The following is a 14,525-nucleotide window of genomic DNA, read 5'->3' as shown; positions in this document are numbered from 1 at the left end:
TTAACCACTGCACCACCAGGGAAGCCCCATTCTTCTGTTGATGGATGCTTGGGCTTTTACCTTTTGGCTGTTGTGCTGTTGTGAACATTGGCATACAACTATCTGTTTGAATCTGCTTTTAATTTTTGGAAGGTATATACTGAGGAGTGGCACCAAGTGATTCCCACCTTCTGGTGTTCATGTTCTTTTGTAATACCCTCCATTGAGTGTGAGTTGGATTTAGTAACTTGCTTCTAGTTAATAGACTATAGCAGAAGTGATGCAATGTTACAATACTTCTGAGATTAAGTTACAAGAAGACTGTGGTTTCTGTGAGAGCGTGGGTGAACACGCTCTCTGACTCTCAGTCTGTGTCTGTCTCTCCGCCTCTCTCTCTCTCTTTCTTTCTCTCTGAGCCATGTAAAGAAGTCCCAGCTATCCTGCCAGAGAGGCCACGTAGTGAAGAGGGGCTCTGGAGGTTGAAAGGCCACATAAAAGAGAACTGAGGCACTCCTCCACCCGACAGCCCCCACAGCTGCTAGCCATGGGAGTGAGCCTTCTTAGAAATAGAACCTCCAGCTCCAGTTAAAGTTTCAGACAACAGACAGCTTGACTAGACCGTCATGAGAGACCCGGGTCAGAACCATCAAGCCAAGCCATTCCTAAGTTCCTGACCCATCAGAACTATGGGATAATAAGTGTTTGCGGTTATAAACCACCAAATTTGAGGTATTTGTTATACAGCAATGTATAACTCTTAAAATGGTTGACCCCAGAACAACTCCGGGGTTAGGAGCACCAACCCTCGGAGCAGTCAAACATCTGTGTATAACTTATAGTTGGCCCTTCATATACACAGTTCCTCCGTATCGATGGTTCAGCATCCACAGATTCAACGAACTGCAGATGTGTAGTGCTGTAGTATTTACTATTGAAGAAAACCTGTGTATAATTGGACCTGTGCGGTTCAAAGCCATGGTTCAAGGGTCAACTCTATAAGTATCCTTCTAGGATTTCACAGTTAATAGGTACTGAAACAGGATTTGAACCTATACTTATCCAACTCCAAAACTCCTGGTAACCACCATACCATTTTTCTCCATCTCCTTTGCAAACTTCTCCTTTGCAAGTTTCCCTTCCCCTGCCTCTCCCTTGGGGATTTTCATTAGCATTTTATTCTTTATTCTCTTTCTTCTTAAAATATACTCTTAATCAGTCTTATCAACTTGTATGTCTTCAGCTGCCCTCTATCTGCCAGTGATTTTCAAATCTACATTTCCAGGTCAATTTTCTCGTATAAGTTCCAGTTCTATACATCTAAATGTTCATTAGACATCTCCCACCTTTTCGTCTTACTAACTCTTCAAACTCAAGAGATTTTTTTTTTTTAATTTTTTATTATTTTTTGGCTGTGTTGGGTCTTCGATGCTGCACGCAGGCTTTTCTCTAGTTACGGCGAGCAGGGGCTACTCCGCCTTGCAGTGTGCGGGCTTCTCATTGTGGTGGCTTCTCTTGTTGCAGAGCATGGGTCCTAGGGGCGCGGGCTTCAGTAATTGTGGCACCAGGGCTCAGTAGTTTGTGGCTCACAGGTTCTAGAGCGCAGGCTCAGTAGTTGTGGCGCACAGGCTCAGTTGCTCCGTGGCATGTGGGATCTTCCCGGACTAGGGATCGAACCCGTGTCCCCTCCATTGGCAGACAGATTCTTAACCACTGTGCCTCCAGGGAAGTCCCATCAAGAGATTTAAAATGAACTCGTGATATTTTTCTCTAAACCTCCTACTCCTGTTTTCTAGCTCAGTAAATAACACCCACTAGTCACCTAGGTACCTAATCCAAACTCTGCATATTAGTCTTGACTCTCCTCTCAGTTTTCATAGCCAGTCATTCAACAGTTGATATTAGCTTAATAAATAATTCATGAATCTATTCAGGCTTTTCATCTTTGCTGATATCATCTGGACTACTGTGGCATTCTTATGATGCATCTCTCTGCCTCATGTTGTTTCCCTTTAATTCAGTGTTTTTCAGACTTCTAAGTGCAGCCTATTAGTGGTACATGGAAATCAGTCTGGTGGTTTCGTGACTGGCATTCTTTTAAAAATGAAATAAAATAATGTAACATAGAAAACATTAGAATGTATCTCATTGAGTTGGTGTTACTTGGTATGCTCGTTGTGTTGTAAAACGTATTTATTTCTTATTGCAGGTTTTAAACAGTGAAGTTTGGAAAACATTACTCTAATCCATTCTTTATACTGCAGCCAGAATGGTCTTTCCAATCAGCTCATATTAATAACCTTGTCTAAATCCTTCAGTGACTTCTCATTGACTTCCTGGTAGAGTTGGAACTCCTTAGTATGCTATATTGGGCCCTTAGCGACCTAGACCTAGTTCAAGCCTCATTTCTCTCCATTCTTCTCCCAGCATCTAAGCTCAAGCTGAAGTAAATCCCAAGTAGTTCCACGAAGTAAAACTACATGAAAAGACTATAATTTTGTTTGCTTTTAATATCTGTGAATGCCATTTGTTCTCCCTGGAGTGCCTCCTTATCCCCATCTATATTAAAATTGCATGTCATTTCTTTTACTATCTTCCCCAGTGGACCATAAGTTTTTTGAGGATAGGGACTATATTTTGTTCATCATTGTATCCCAAAGCCTAGTGCAGTGCTTCCATGTAATATGTGCTTAGTATTTAGGGGGAATAAAAAGATGTTGAATTGATTCACTATTTTAAAGATACATAAAAATACCAAACACTCAAAACAATTTGCCTGCCATGACTACTTTGCTTTTAATAAATGAGTGGTTCTTAATATGTGGTATTATATAATAATGTGGAATGCATGTTTGAAAACATCTAAGGCTCTCCATTTTATTTAAATATGATAGACTATACAAAATGAACTTACAGTGATCTTGTTACAAAGAACAATATATTAAATTTAGTCAAAAAATCATTTGGCTTTCAAATAGAAATTGCTGGATGGTTGAACTGAAATATAGATTCCACTTTCATTAGCAAAGTTTGTTCAAATGTTTTATACTTTTTAACAATCTGCTTTTACATTAAAGGAATCTTTTCCATTTTACACTAGAACCTTCCAGAAGTAAATACTGAAATGTCAGTGGAAAAATCAGAAAACACCATCATACAGAAATATGATTCCAGGCAAGAAGTAAGGGAAGAAAATACTGAGAGTTGTTGTTTAGACACTGAATACAGAGAAAAGGAGGAAAAGAAAGAAGCCCCATTTATAGAAGAAATCATTATAGGTAATGAAGGTAACCTAAGGTTATATTGATATTTTCTAATTTTTATATTGATCATTTTAGGGGAATATCAATTACAGTCTTTGCTTTGAGGACCTAGTAGTATAATTGGAGAAATACTTTTCCATTTGTATGTGTCTTAACAAAAGTACTTGTATGTCTTTTGAGCTATTCTTCAATAGAGTCAATATTTGGGGGAAAAATACATTTTTGCTTTCCCTTCTCATCACTTATTCATTGGCTTTTTGCATTCTGGTTTCTGCCTTCACTGATTTGCCAAGAATGAGCTACCAATAACCTTTTGATGACCAGACTCCAGAGCACTTTTCTTAGTTCAAATGACCTTTCTGTAACCATTGAAAAATTGACTAATTCGTCCATATTGAAAAAGAGTGGTTTAAAGAAGGTAGTTTGAAGGTTGTTCAAACCTAGGCTGAACAACCACTTGGTGGAGATGTTGTAGAGAGAATGATTGGATTAAAAAGACCCTTCATGCCCTAAATTTGTAGTCCAGATTATTGTAACTGTACTGAAATTTTGAAATCTATGGTTAAAACCCAGACGAATAAAATTAATATCTTAAGTAGATATTCTATATATTTTGCCCAAAAGTATTCCAAATTTTAAAAATATTTACAAGGTAGCGAGTAAAAAAGTGATGATTATTAGTCTTGAAGAAACCAGCTAGCAATTTCTGCATCTAGGTAGTAAGAGAAATTACAGTATGACCGTTAGAGTAAATTAAGTTTTATCTAATCAGCTGTGTGTTTATATGGAATTGTACCGTATGCCCAAAAGGAAGCAACAGACTAGAGAAATAACCATTTTGTAATGCCCTCAACTTACTTTTTTAAACCAAAAATACTTTCGCTGTTATGAAATAAAAATTTAATGTGACTAGAGCCAAACATTTTAGCATGCTTATTAAAGGGAACTCAATATTTACATAAAATTGGTGTCATTATGTTTGTGTAATAGCTTGCCAGTGAAATATTTAAAGCTAAATATGTTTTTATAAAAATAGTTAACATGCATCTTATAAAAGCAGGCTTTTGTGTATAGCCCAAAAATTTACGGTGTTCTCATTATAACAGACTTGCAACTTTTTGAAAAAAGCCCCAAGAAGAAAATTAATACTATTGTACCTGAGAATGAAAATCAAAGTGAAATCTCCCTAAGCAAAACCCTCGGCATAGAAAAAGAATTAATTAGTCAAGGACAAACCTTGGATGTTACTGACTTTACAAAAGTGGTTACTACAGAAATACAAGACAAGGTGGACTTGGAAAAAGATAATGGGTGTACAGAATTTAAATCACCAAATATTTCTTTTTTAGTGGCAGATATATCAATAGAAAGAGAAAAGATACATCTAGAAAGAACTGAAGGATTAGATCATCACCATGCAGATGTACACCTGGGGGTTAAAAATAACAGAACATCATTTAACAGTATTTTAGATGAGACGGCTTGCAATACAGATCATAAAAAAGATGTTTCTGAAGATGAACCATTCAAACAACAATTCACATTGCTTCCAGGGACTCAAGAAAATGACACGGAGAAGGAAATTACAAATAGTTGCCAAACCAAAGCAGATTTGGATTCATCTCTAGATGTAAAAAGGAATCCTGTCCAGTGTCAGAAATATAGTTTACCGGATTCAAGTAATGTTATGTTAGATGATAAACAACGTAAAATAAGACAAATACAACTGTTAAATAAAAAAAGTGAATGTAGCATATTGCCATTTAAAGAAATTTCAGATTTTCAGCAAGTTGGTGATGATACTTCAGAGCACCCTGAACTAACTATTCCCTGTGATATAGCAATCAACCACCCCATTTCTTCTGCTATTTTCAGTGACAATTTGAACGTACTTTTAAAGAATTCAGATAAAACTGTTAATATTATGCCTATGTTGGTGACACCCAACTCAAGCCCTGCGAAAAGAACTATATATAGGAAAAATGTGAATGATATGCATAACAGTCAAGTTAAGAACTGTTTGGGGTATCTAGAAAACAATGTGACTGTTTCCCATCTTCAGATTAACAATGAAAATATAGATGCTTCACAAGCCAAAGATATGAAAACTGCTATTCATGTGAAAACTTCCACAGAAATACAGTTTTCCAGTAAAGGGAGTCAGATTGATGAGAATCAGATAACTGAAGTAAAAAAAAATGACCTCTTCCCTAATGAAAGACGGCATACATTGTTAAATAGTACAGAGAAAATAGAGTCATTAAATGACATTGTTTCAGGAAAAATTTACAGTGAAGGACAGCTGGAAAAATCATGTTCACTTCACATAAAGCCATCTGGAGATTTAGTAAACAGAAGTGGAAGGTCAGCCTTTGATCTTTCAACTTCAGATAAAAAAACTGAGAAAACTCTAGTATATGTGAATTTTTTAGACCCCAGTTCCTGGCCAAAAGTAAATCAAATTGAAAGTCAAACAGTGAGCACTTCAACATCTAGCATTCCTTTGTCGCTGAAGAAGAGACCAATAGGTCTATTAGAAAACAAAAAGATGGTTTCTTTGACACCTTGTAAAAATGTTGGTGTGGATGATGACAGGACGGATAGTGGACCAGGTAAGAAAATAAGGGTTATGTTTTAATTCCTTTAAAATTTGTATTTCTACTTCTTATTCTTGGTAAAAAATTTCCAGATTGTTTAAAATGAAAATTTATTTATAGTACTATATATGTATTTTTTTTGCCTAAACCTAAAAGACTCCCTATATGTATTGATATATATGTAAAAGTAGGAAAAGTTTTATTTAAATGGAAGTGGACTTATTTTCACCTAAATCTGAGCCAGTATTATCAACATGTACAGAGGTCAATTGCATTTTGGAAATTAAAAAAAAAAAAAAATCCTTTCATTATCAAAGAACTGAAAATAGCAAAAACAACCACAAGTCTGGGTCATTAATTTTAAATTAGGAACATCTACCTAATCCAAGTCTCTATTTTTACTTTTTAGAGCAAATGCAGTGAAGTTGTTGATACGGCTTCTGCCAGTGTTATGCTTACTCCTTTTCTTTCTATACTAACAAAAAACAAAAAACAAAAAACATACAAAAAAAAACAAACTTCCTTCTCTCAGAACTATGTTTTAGTTTCTCTCCTATGTTGTCACTTTCTTCTCCCAATTTTTTCCCTCTTTCCTTAATTTTTCTATTTTTATCTGTCCCTTCACCAGCACCACAAATCTAGCTTTGTTCTTTTATTTTGCAAGTAATAGTGAGGTGTAACATTAATAGCTTTCATATCATTGATATTTATCATTGTTTGAAACACTTTAAATTGAATCCCTTCATAATTATATGCCTGTAGTAATACATTCAAATATTAAATAGTTCAGATAGTAGAGACTGCTTTACTCTTTCAAACCACCACATGAAATAACAATGTGCAAGTTTTGCTTTAAAAATCCTCCAGGAAAAGGGAGCTCTCTTGCACTGTTGGTGGGAGTGTAAATTGATACAGCCACTATGGAGAACAGTATGGAGGTTCCTTAAAAAACTAAAAATAGAACTACCATACAACCCAGCAGTCCCACTACTGGGCATATACCCTGAGAAAACCATAATTCAAAAAGAGTCAAGTACCACAATGTTCATTGCAGCACTATTTACAATAGCCAGGACATGGAAGCAACCTAAGTGTCCATCGACAGATGAATGGATAAAGATGTGGCACATATATACAATGGAATATTACTCATCCATAAAAAGAAACGAAATTGTTATTTGTAGTGAGGTGGATGGACCTAGAGTCGGTCATACAGAGTGAAGTAAGTCAGAAAGAGAAAAACAAATACCATATGCTAACACATATATATGGAATCTAAAAAAAAAAAAAAAAAGTTCTGAAGAACCTAGGGGCAGGACAGGAATAAAGATGCAGAGGTAGATAATGGACTTGAGGACACGGGGAGGGGGAAGGGTAAGCTGGGACGAAGTGAGAGCGTGGCATGGACATATATACACTACCAAATGTAAAACAGATAGCTAGTGGGAAGCAGCCGCATAGCACAGGAAGATCAGCTCGGTGCTTTGTGTCCACCTAGAGGGGTGGGATAGGGAGGGTGGGAGGGAGACATAAGAGGGAGGGGATATGGGGATATATGTATACGTATAGCAGATACACTTTGTTATACAGCAGCAACTAACACAACAATGTAAAGCAATTATACTCCAATAAAAATGTTAAAAAAAAAAAACCAAAGTATAGGAAACTTGGGAAGTTATAACAAAAGAATCTTAAATGGATTGCAGTGTTCCAAAAACTTAGATCATTCTTAAAATAATCAGAAACAAAAGATTATAAAACAATTTTTTTTAATCCTCCAGAATTAAAAAAAAAAATTAGGGAGAGAGGTAAATGGATGAAATACGTGACTTAATATTGAAGTACTGAAGGTGGGTGATGAGTACATTGACGTTCATACTCTTCACTTTTGTGTATTTGAAAATTTTAATATTGAAGATATTTTAACATAGAGATATGCTACATAACATATATAGGTGCTGTATAAATGCTACTTAAAAATAACTACTGTTTAAGAAGTATGATCATGATAAAAATATGTTTATTTTGCTAATAGCAATCTCATAGTTAAAGTTGTTGAGGTTGTCGAAGACAGTCTTAGATTTTATGGGAACTTTGCCTGTTTAACAATATGCATTTAGACCCAGTGAAGAAATATGGATTACAAGGAAAGCTTTGCATGGCCTTCTGACTTAACAGGCTTCTTTTAAAAAGGAAATTGAGAAAATTTTAAAAAGAAAATGTGGGAATTAAAAGCAAAATAAGTATATCTTGTTTACTGGCATGAATGGAGAAGTAATATAGGGGAAAATAGAAAACACCAAAACACTGTAAAATCTCACTTCACAAACTGTAATTTTCCTAATATAATAAAATGTATTAAAGTTCAGATTCCATTAATTTTGTGTGTCAAATGCTGCGGTTAGTTTAATGCTGTTAGTCAATGGACTGGTCTAACATTTACCGTTTTCTCACAAGTCCTTTCTTCTAAATTAAATCTCAATGATATAAATTAGGCTGGAAGGAGAGATGACTAAAATTCTATAGAAATTCAACTTGTAAAATACTGAAACTTATAAAAGATACTCCTAAATATCTTTTAACCTTACAAGACATGTTTCTCTAAATCATTGTTATCTATTTATTAAAGCCCAATGACTCCCTACTAGACAGCCCTTTGTTGGATTTTTTATCATGGCCAATTTCTTTTTAAATATATTTTACAAATCTGACTTTCAGTTGGTTCAGACTTTTCCCTTTGAATTGGTAAGATGTTCACTATATAAATATATGTGCAGGCAGTGCAGTAACCAGGGGAATAAGGGTAACATTTTAAGGTATGTTATATTGCTTTAGAAGATATTTATACCATGTCACTAATTTTAATGTGAAATCAGCAGGTTTTAGAAAGTAGCAATAAAAAAATTGTTTTCTGAAATGAAATGCCTAATGTAAGAGCAAAGTCTATGGAAACGAGTGTTCAAAGTGAGAAGAAAATAGAAATTGTTACTTTTTAAATACAAAGCATAGGATCAGAGAAAAACAAGTTTAGTCACTAAAATGAGCGCCTGGAGAATAAAACTCAGTTGTCATTTCCTCTTTGTCAACCAGATACTACCAGCATTAACAGAGTTGCTGACATTTTGAATAACTCGAGTATCCATCCAGATCCCAGGGGAGAGCCCAGTGAAGAGAGGAATGCAATTGCAAAGACTTTTTGTGATTCTTCTTTTCCCACAGAACATGTAAGTCAATTAAAAATATTGCGGAGCAGACCTTAGTGAGCTAATTCTACAGATATGTGTAGAACTGTGTGCATCTGGCTGCTTTAAGACCTAACTGATCTTCAAAATAATATCAAGAGGGCAACATGGCACCATTTTTCACAATTAAGTTTGATGGAAAACAGCAGGAAAAAGTCACAGTGTATAAATCAAATAGATATAATCCAGCCTGTTTTGGGAAGGAGAGTGTGAGGTAGTGTATTATGTACTTATATATATATATATATTTTTTTTTAAACATCTTTATTGAAGTATAATTGCTTTACAATGGTGTGTTAGTTTCTGCTTTATTGTACTTATATTTTTTAGTCACCTAAGTTTAGGAATAGTGGCATTTGAGCATTTATTTTTTTATTTAAACTATTAAAAAAAAATAGTTCACTCATTTGAGCATTTAAAATTTTAATAAAAGATGCCTTAAATAATCTAATCAATAGAGTTCAGTTGTTTTTAATAGTGCTTAAGTTAATTTATATTATTTTGGGAAACTGACTATTGCAAAGGAAGAATTTGTCTATTTTATATTATTTCAATTAAAACACAGTATGTGAAAGGATCAAATATTCATAAGTATATCAAGTATGGATATAAATATTAAGCAAAGTATTTGTAGAGATTATATGGCTCCAAGAGTCCATTTGTCATATGAAAAGCAAGTAACTGACAGGGTTTTTTTTGGGAAAATTTGTAAGTTTTTTAACTTAGTGTGCAAAACTTTAGTGCAAAAAAGGCTGTATTAAAAAAAAAGGCTGTATTGTTCAAAGTCTAAAAAACAATTACAGGTGTAACTGCTAAAAGGTAACCTAAAAAGGTTAGGAAAAATGACAAAAAAAAAACAACTGCATAGTCACTGTATATTTTAAATTTTAGAGATGCACATTAAACAACTTTTCCTTTAGCACATCTAAAGTGAAAATTATAATACTAACACAGCCCTAACAAGTAATAGGTTCTAACAGTACATTTAATTTCCATTTTTAAATTGGAGAAACCTCAAGATAGCATAACTCTCCCTTTGGGAAAGTTGAAACTAAAATCAGGATCTACCTTTTCCACCTTTGCATAATTGAGCTCAAAAACAAATCGTTTCAGCTTGATGTTCAAGTGTACAATCTTTAAACTATGGTAACTAAAGCCCAGTGGGCCAGGCACTGGGAAATCTAAGTTCTGACCTTGGCTAATTGGATAAGTCATAGAATCAAAGCAAAAGCAAAAATAAGCTTGAGTATCAAAGCTAGACACCCATTCTAATTGGGTTGAATACTTAATACTTCTAATTGTCCTATTTTAAAACAGTTTAAGGGTATGATGGAACATTTCACATCTCCCTTTCAAGCCCATTTTTATAATAAACCCAATAGGGAAGTTCTTTGTATCTGATTCCTAATGCCTCTTCTGTTAATTAATGTTGTTAAGAATTTATATTTATAGAATTTAAAACTTTTTTGAAGAAATATTCCCGCAACAGTCCTACATCTTTAAGAACAGATGAGGAGGCAGTGACACAAATGTGAAGTAATTTTCCAAAGTCATTAGGAACACAGTCTGCCGTGGACGTTGACTAGGTATCTTGGCTCTTAGTTGCATGCTACATAACCTTCTCAATTTTCATAATATAAAAAATTTCTCACAAAATACTGGTGCATGTAAAACACTAAATGTCTGTTTAGCTAAGTGATTGTCACTAGGCATCAAGCACTATGCTATGTATCATTGTCCCAGCTGAACCTTGATTACCAATTAACATCTAATGTGGGACAAATTTAGAAGCAGATCAACTCTTGCCTGTCTACTGAAAATGCTTTGATCCCTGGATTAAACCAGGCCAATCTAGTCTCTTTATGATGCCTGTTTACTTGCTTACGTACACTTTTCTAAATCAGGGGCTGTTGAATGACAGCTGGCAGGCCAAATGCAGCCTACTGCTTTGCTTTAGTAAAATTTTACTAGAGCGCAGCCACACCCATTCTTTGCCTGTAGTTCTGTGGCTGCTTTTGTATTGCAATGACAGAATCAAGCAGTTGTGAGGAGACCACTTGGCCCACAAAGCCAAAAATATTTACTCTGGCTCTGTACAGAAAAAGTTTGCCAACTCCTGTTCCAAATGAAAAGTGAATTTTATGAAGACTTATAGCCAGAAAGGGAATATAAGTTCTTTACATTTTTCAACATATTTTTATGCATACTGTCCACGTCAATCCTGTAAAATTCTGGGTAGTTATCATGAGCTAATCCACTTTTCCCCTACAGATCCAGAGCAACATGAAGAGTGTTTTTTATTCTTAGAGCGGGGGTTAGGTTGGTAGCCTGCTGCAATCTTGATTATACCCAGGAATGAGGATGGGAGAGAGGGGCCAGAGTAAGCAAAGAAAGCCACTTATTTTACACAGCCAATGATATTAGGTTCATTTAAGTTAAATTTTAAAATGCAACCGCAGGCTTAAATAAAGAGGACTAGTACCAGGGTAGGGGAAGTTCTAGGCCAGAGTAGATCTTTTGAGTCAGGCAGAAAGAAGTTAGGAGGCAAGTGACTTTTATGAGAAGGAAAGGAAGGAGCAAAGATATGTGGGAGCATCCCTGTAACTAGAATTACTTCTGTAGGCTGCAAAACCTAAATTAAGCTAAATAGGACAAGTTTTGTTAAGTGTAAACTTTAAAATTACATCGTTTCTCTCTACAGCCAATCCTTCCTGCCCCTCCCACCAAGTAGGTAAAGGGAAACAAACTAAAGCAGATATGTATAAATGTCTCCTTCCTTTTTCAAGATTAAAAGTCAAAGAATCAGGATTTTGGAAAATTGGGTAATTTGTACTTGATATCCAATGCACCAGAACGCTTCTAGCATTTTGTTGGCAAAACAGGACCATTATGTCATACAGATCATCAATCATTTTACTCCAAAATCAGTAGCAACCTACATTTAGATTTGGTCTATTTCTCTGTAACTATTCTCAGTATTGCACGAAACTGACACACTGCCCACTGCACTTAGGAAGCAGGTTCTCAGTGTTGCATGGATGACTAACATTCATTTTGACCCTGTGAGCTACATGAAGTACGCTGAACACACATGCCAGACATTATGAGAAATATACATTTATGCGCATTTTTATCCATTATCAGTTACTCTTTACAGTAACAGCGTTTTGTAACTAAAAGAAGCTGATGAGAAAACTGAGGCCCACAAAAGTTAAACGACTTAAGGTCTCTTGGTGGTCCTGTGCTGATACTTTTGTTTTCATCTGTTATTTCATAGGAACATAGGCAATCAGACAAATATGAACCCAGCATTACCCTACGGATCAGAGGCTAAGACTCTGAGGGGACTGGTGGCTGACTAGAATTCTCAGGAACCAAATAGAGCAATCCGAAAGTTCCCTTTAGGGAACTGAGGTTAAATGTAAACAGTTAAACTCATTTTAAAAATTATTACTATATAATCTCACTTTGAAAACACAATGTTACAAATATGCCATTTTTATCAGATTGGAAAAGATTTTAATGTAAGGCAGTACTCAAAGATCTTCACAAAGATTTATGAACAAATGACATTCATTATAGCCTAATTTATAACAGTAAATGTTTTCCAACAACTTAAATGTCCAACAATATATTAAATTATGGAACATGGAATATGATGGAGCCATGCTCTTTCTAGAGGGAAATGTTAAAAATGTTTTTAACCCAACATAGAAAATGATATAAATATGATACAAACTTTTTTAAAGTGTATATACAGAGGAGTCCTGAATATTTACATCAAAATGTTTGATGGTGGCTGGAATCTTGGGAAATTTTAATCTAATTCTCATCCTATTCCATACCTCTAAAATATATTCCCTTTCAACAGAGGATTTTATCTGAGAATCTGAGAAGACCATAAAAGATTTTTTTCAAGAAATTAAATTTATTTTTTATAGGGATAAATTGGAAACAAATGTTAACAATAGCACAGTTAAATGATCACACATCCATAAGAAGTATTTTGCAGCCACTGATATTTGCTTATGAGAAATTTTAATGACCTAGGAAACGACTCACAGAGGGAAAAACCAAGATATAAAATTCTATAGAATGGTCAAATACGCTAATAGAAAGACTAATAGCAAACAAACAATACCAAAATGTTGACAGATCTCTCTGGATAGTGGATTACTAGTGATTTTTAGTTTCTTTACACTTTTCTCTATTTTCTAAATTTCCAGTAATTATTTTATAATCAGAAGAAACCTTAAAATGGAAAACTTATTTAACATGGTATTAGAAGTACGACCCAATGTGGTGCCTTGGAAACATGCCAGCTTCCAAATATCTCATTGCTCTTTCCTGTTTCTCCAACAATGGTGCTCTGAAGCCTAAGAGGAAACATGAAGTAAAAGGCAGTTTTTATATGGCAGTTTACTTCTGTTAGCATTTTAAATTTTCCCCTGGCTTTGATAAAGTTACAAAACATAGACATGTTTGGGAAGGGAAGGGGAGTAGAGGACAAAACAGATTTTTATCTGCATTGTTTTAAATATGTTTTCTTTCAATGTAAGCTTAAGACCTTTAAGGAAACGTTTGTGGTATTCCTGGAATACATTAGGGATCTTGAAGAGCTACTACATAAGCCTAGAGATTCACATTTTATAGTTTTTTGGTGCCAAAATTACTAAGGTAGTTGTTGAAAATTAGCCAAGAAAACGGTGGCTTTTATCACATACTCATAATTGCAGAGGCTTAAGGATTTTCTTGAAACTTGATGATTGTTTAGAAAATGAGTAAAAATTTCAGTGGTAAAACAAGTTTGGTATTTCCTAGGTGAAAACAAAGCCTCTGAAATCAACTCTGCCACAAAGCCATTTTCAGGCAATCAAGATTAAAACCACTACTGGTTTGGCTGCGTCTTCTACTGGTGAAGATGACTGGCAGAGCTTGGTAACAAATCAAATAAATGAAATTGAAAAGTTTCTAAGCTCCGAAAATGACAACCAACCTAAAAAAAGAAAAGCAGAAGAGATGGTAGGAAAAACTGATTAAAATAACGTTGATAAATGCTTTCAGTGGTGAACTGACTTGATTGAAATATTGATGTGGTTTAGACTAGAACACGACTGTTACATCTAAAACTTTATAGCTGTAGTCAGTTTTCCAACTTTTTCTGTGATGAAATTGTATTACTGTTAACGTATTCTCTCAGTACATGCTTCATTTAAGATAGCTAAGATTGCAAGGTTTGATGTTAGCATTCAGTTTCCCTTAATTAAATGTCTTTCCTCCATATACTCTTTCATCAAAGCTCTTGCTGCACATCCCAAAACCCTTCCTTACAGAATACAACTTATGTGTTATACAAAACAGACGTAGTGACCCTTTGTAATTTATTACTTTGTACGCTCTGAAGATTGTGATTTCTTTTAAATTTGAGACAATAACTATCCAGACTG

The 14,525-nt window shown here is 34.7% G+C and overlaps 1 protein-coding gene across 1 annotated transcript in view; it reads left to right on the top strand.

Annotated features, from left to right (window-relative positions):
• CCDC73 (coiled-coil domain containing 73) overlaps positions 1 to 14,517 on the top strand; it is a 120,199-nt gene extending 105,682 nt beyond the window's left edge. Inside the window, exons 14-17 of the mRNA XM_061201548.1 lie at positions 3,077 to 3,263; positions 4,346 to 5,851; positions 8,927 to 9,060; positions 13,900 to 14,517. Coding sequence (XP_061057531.1) covers positions 3,077 to 3,263; positions 4,346 to 5,851; positions 8,927 to 9,060; positions 13,900 to 14,118 — 2,046 coding nt within the window. The 3' untranslated portion in view covers positions 14,119 to 14,517. The remainder of the gene's footprint in view (positions 1 to 3,076; positions 3,264 to 4,345; positions 5,852 to 8,926; positions 9,061 to 13,899) is intronic.
• Positions 14,518 to 14,525: the final 8 nt, after the last annotated feature.

The sequence above is a fragment of the Eubalaena glacialis genome, chromosome 10, assembly GCF_028564815.1.
Source record: "Eubalaena glacialis isolate mEubGla1 chromosome 10, mEubGla1.1.hap2.+ XY, whole genome shotgun sequence".
NCBI classification, from domain to species: Eukaryota; Metazoa; Chordata; class Mammalia; order Artiodactyla; family Balaenidae; genus Eubalaena; species Eubalaena glacialis.
This window is presented reverse-complemented; position numbering and strand designations above follow the sequence as displayed.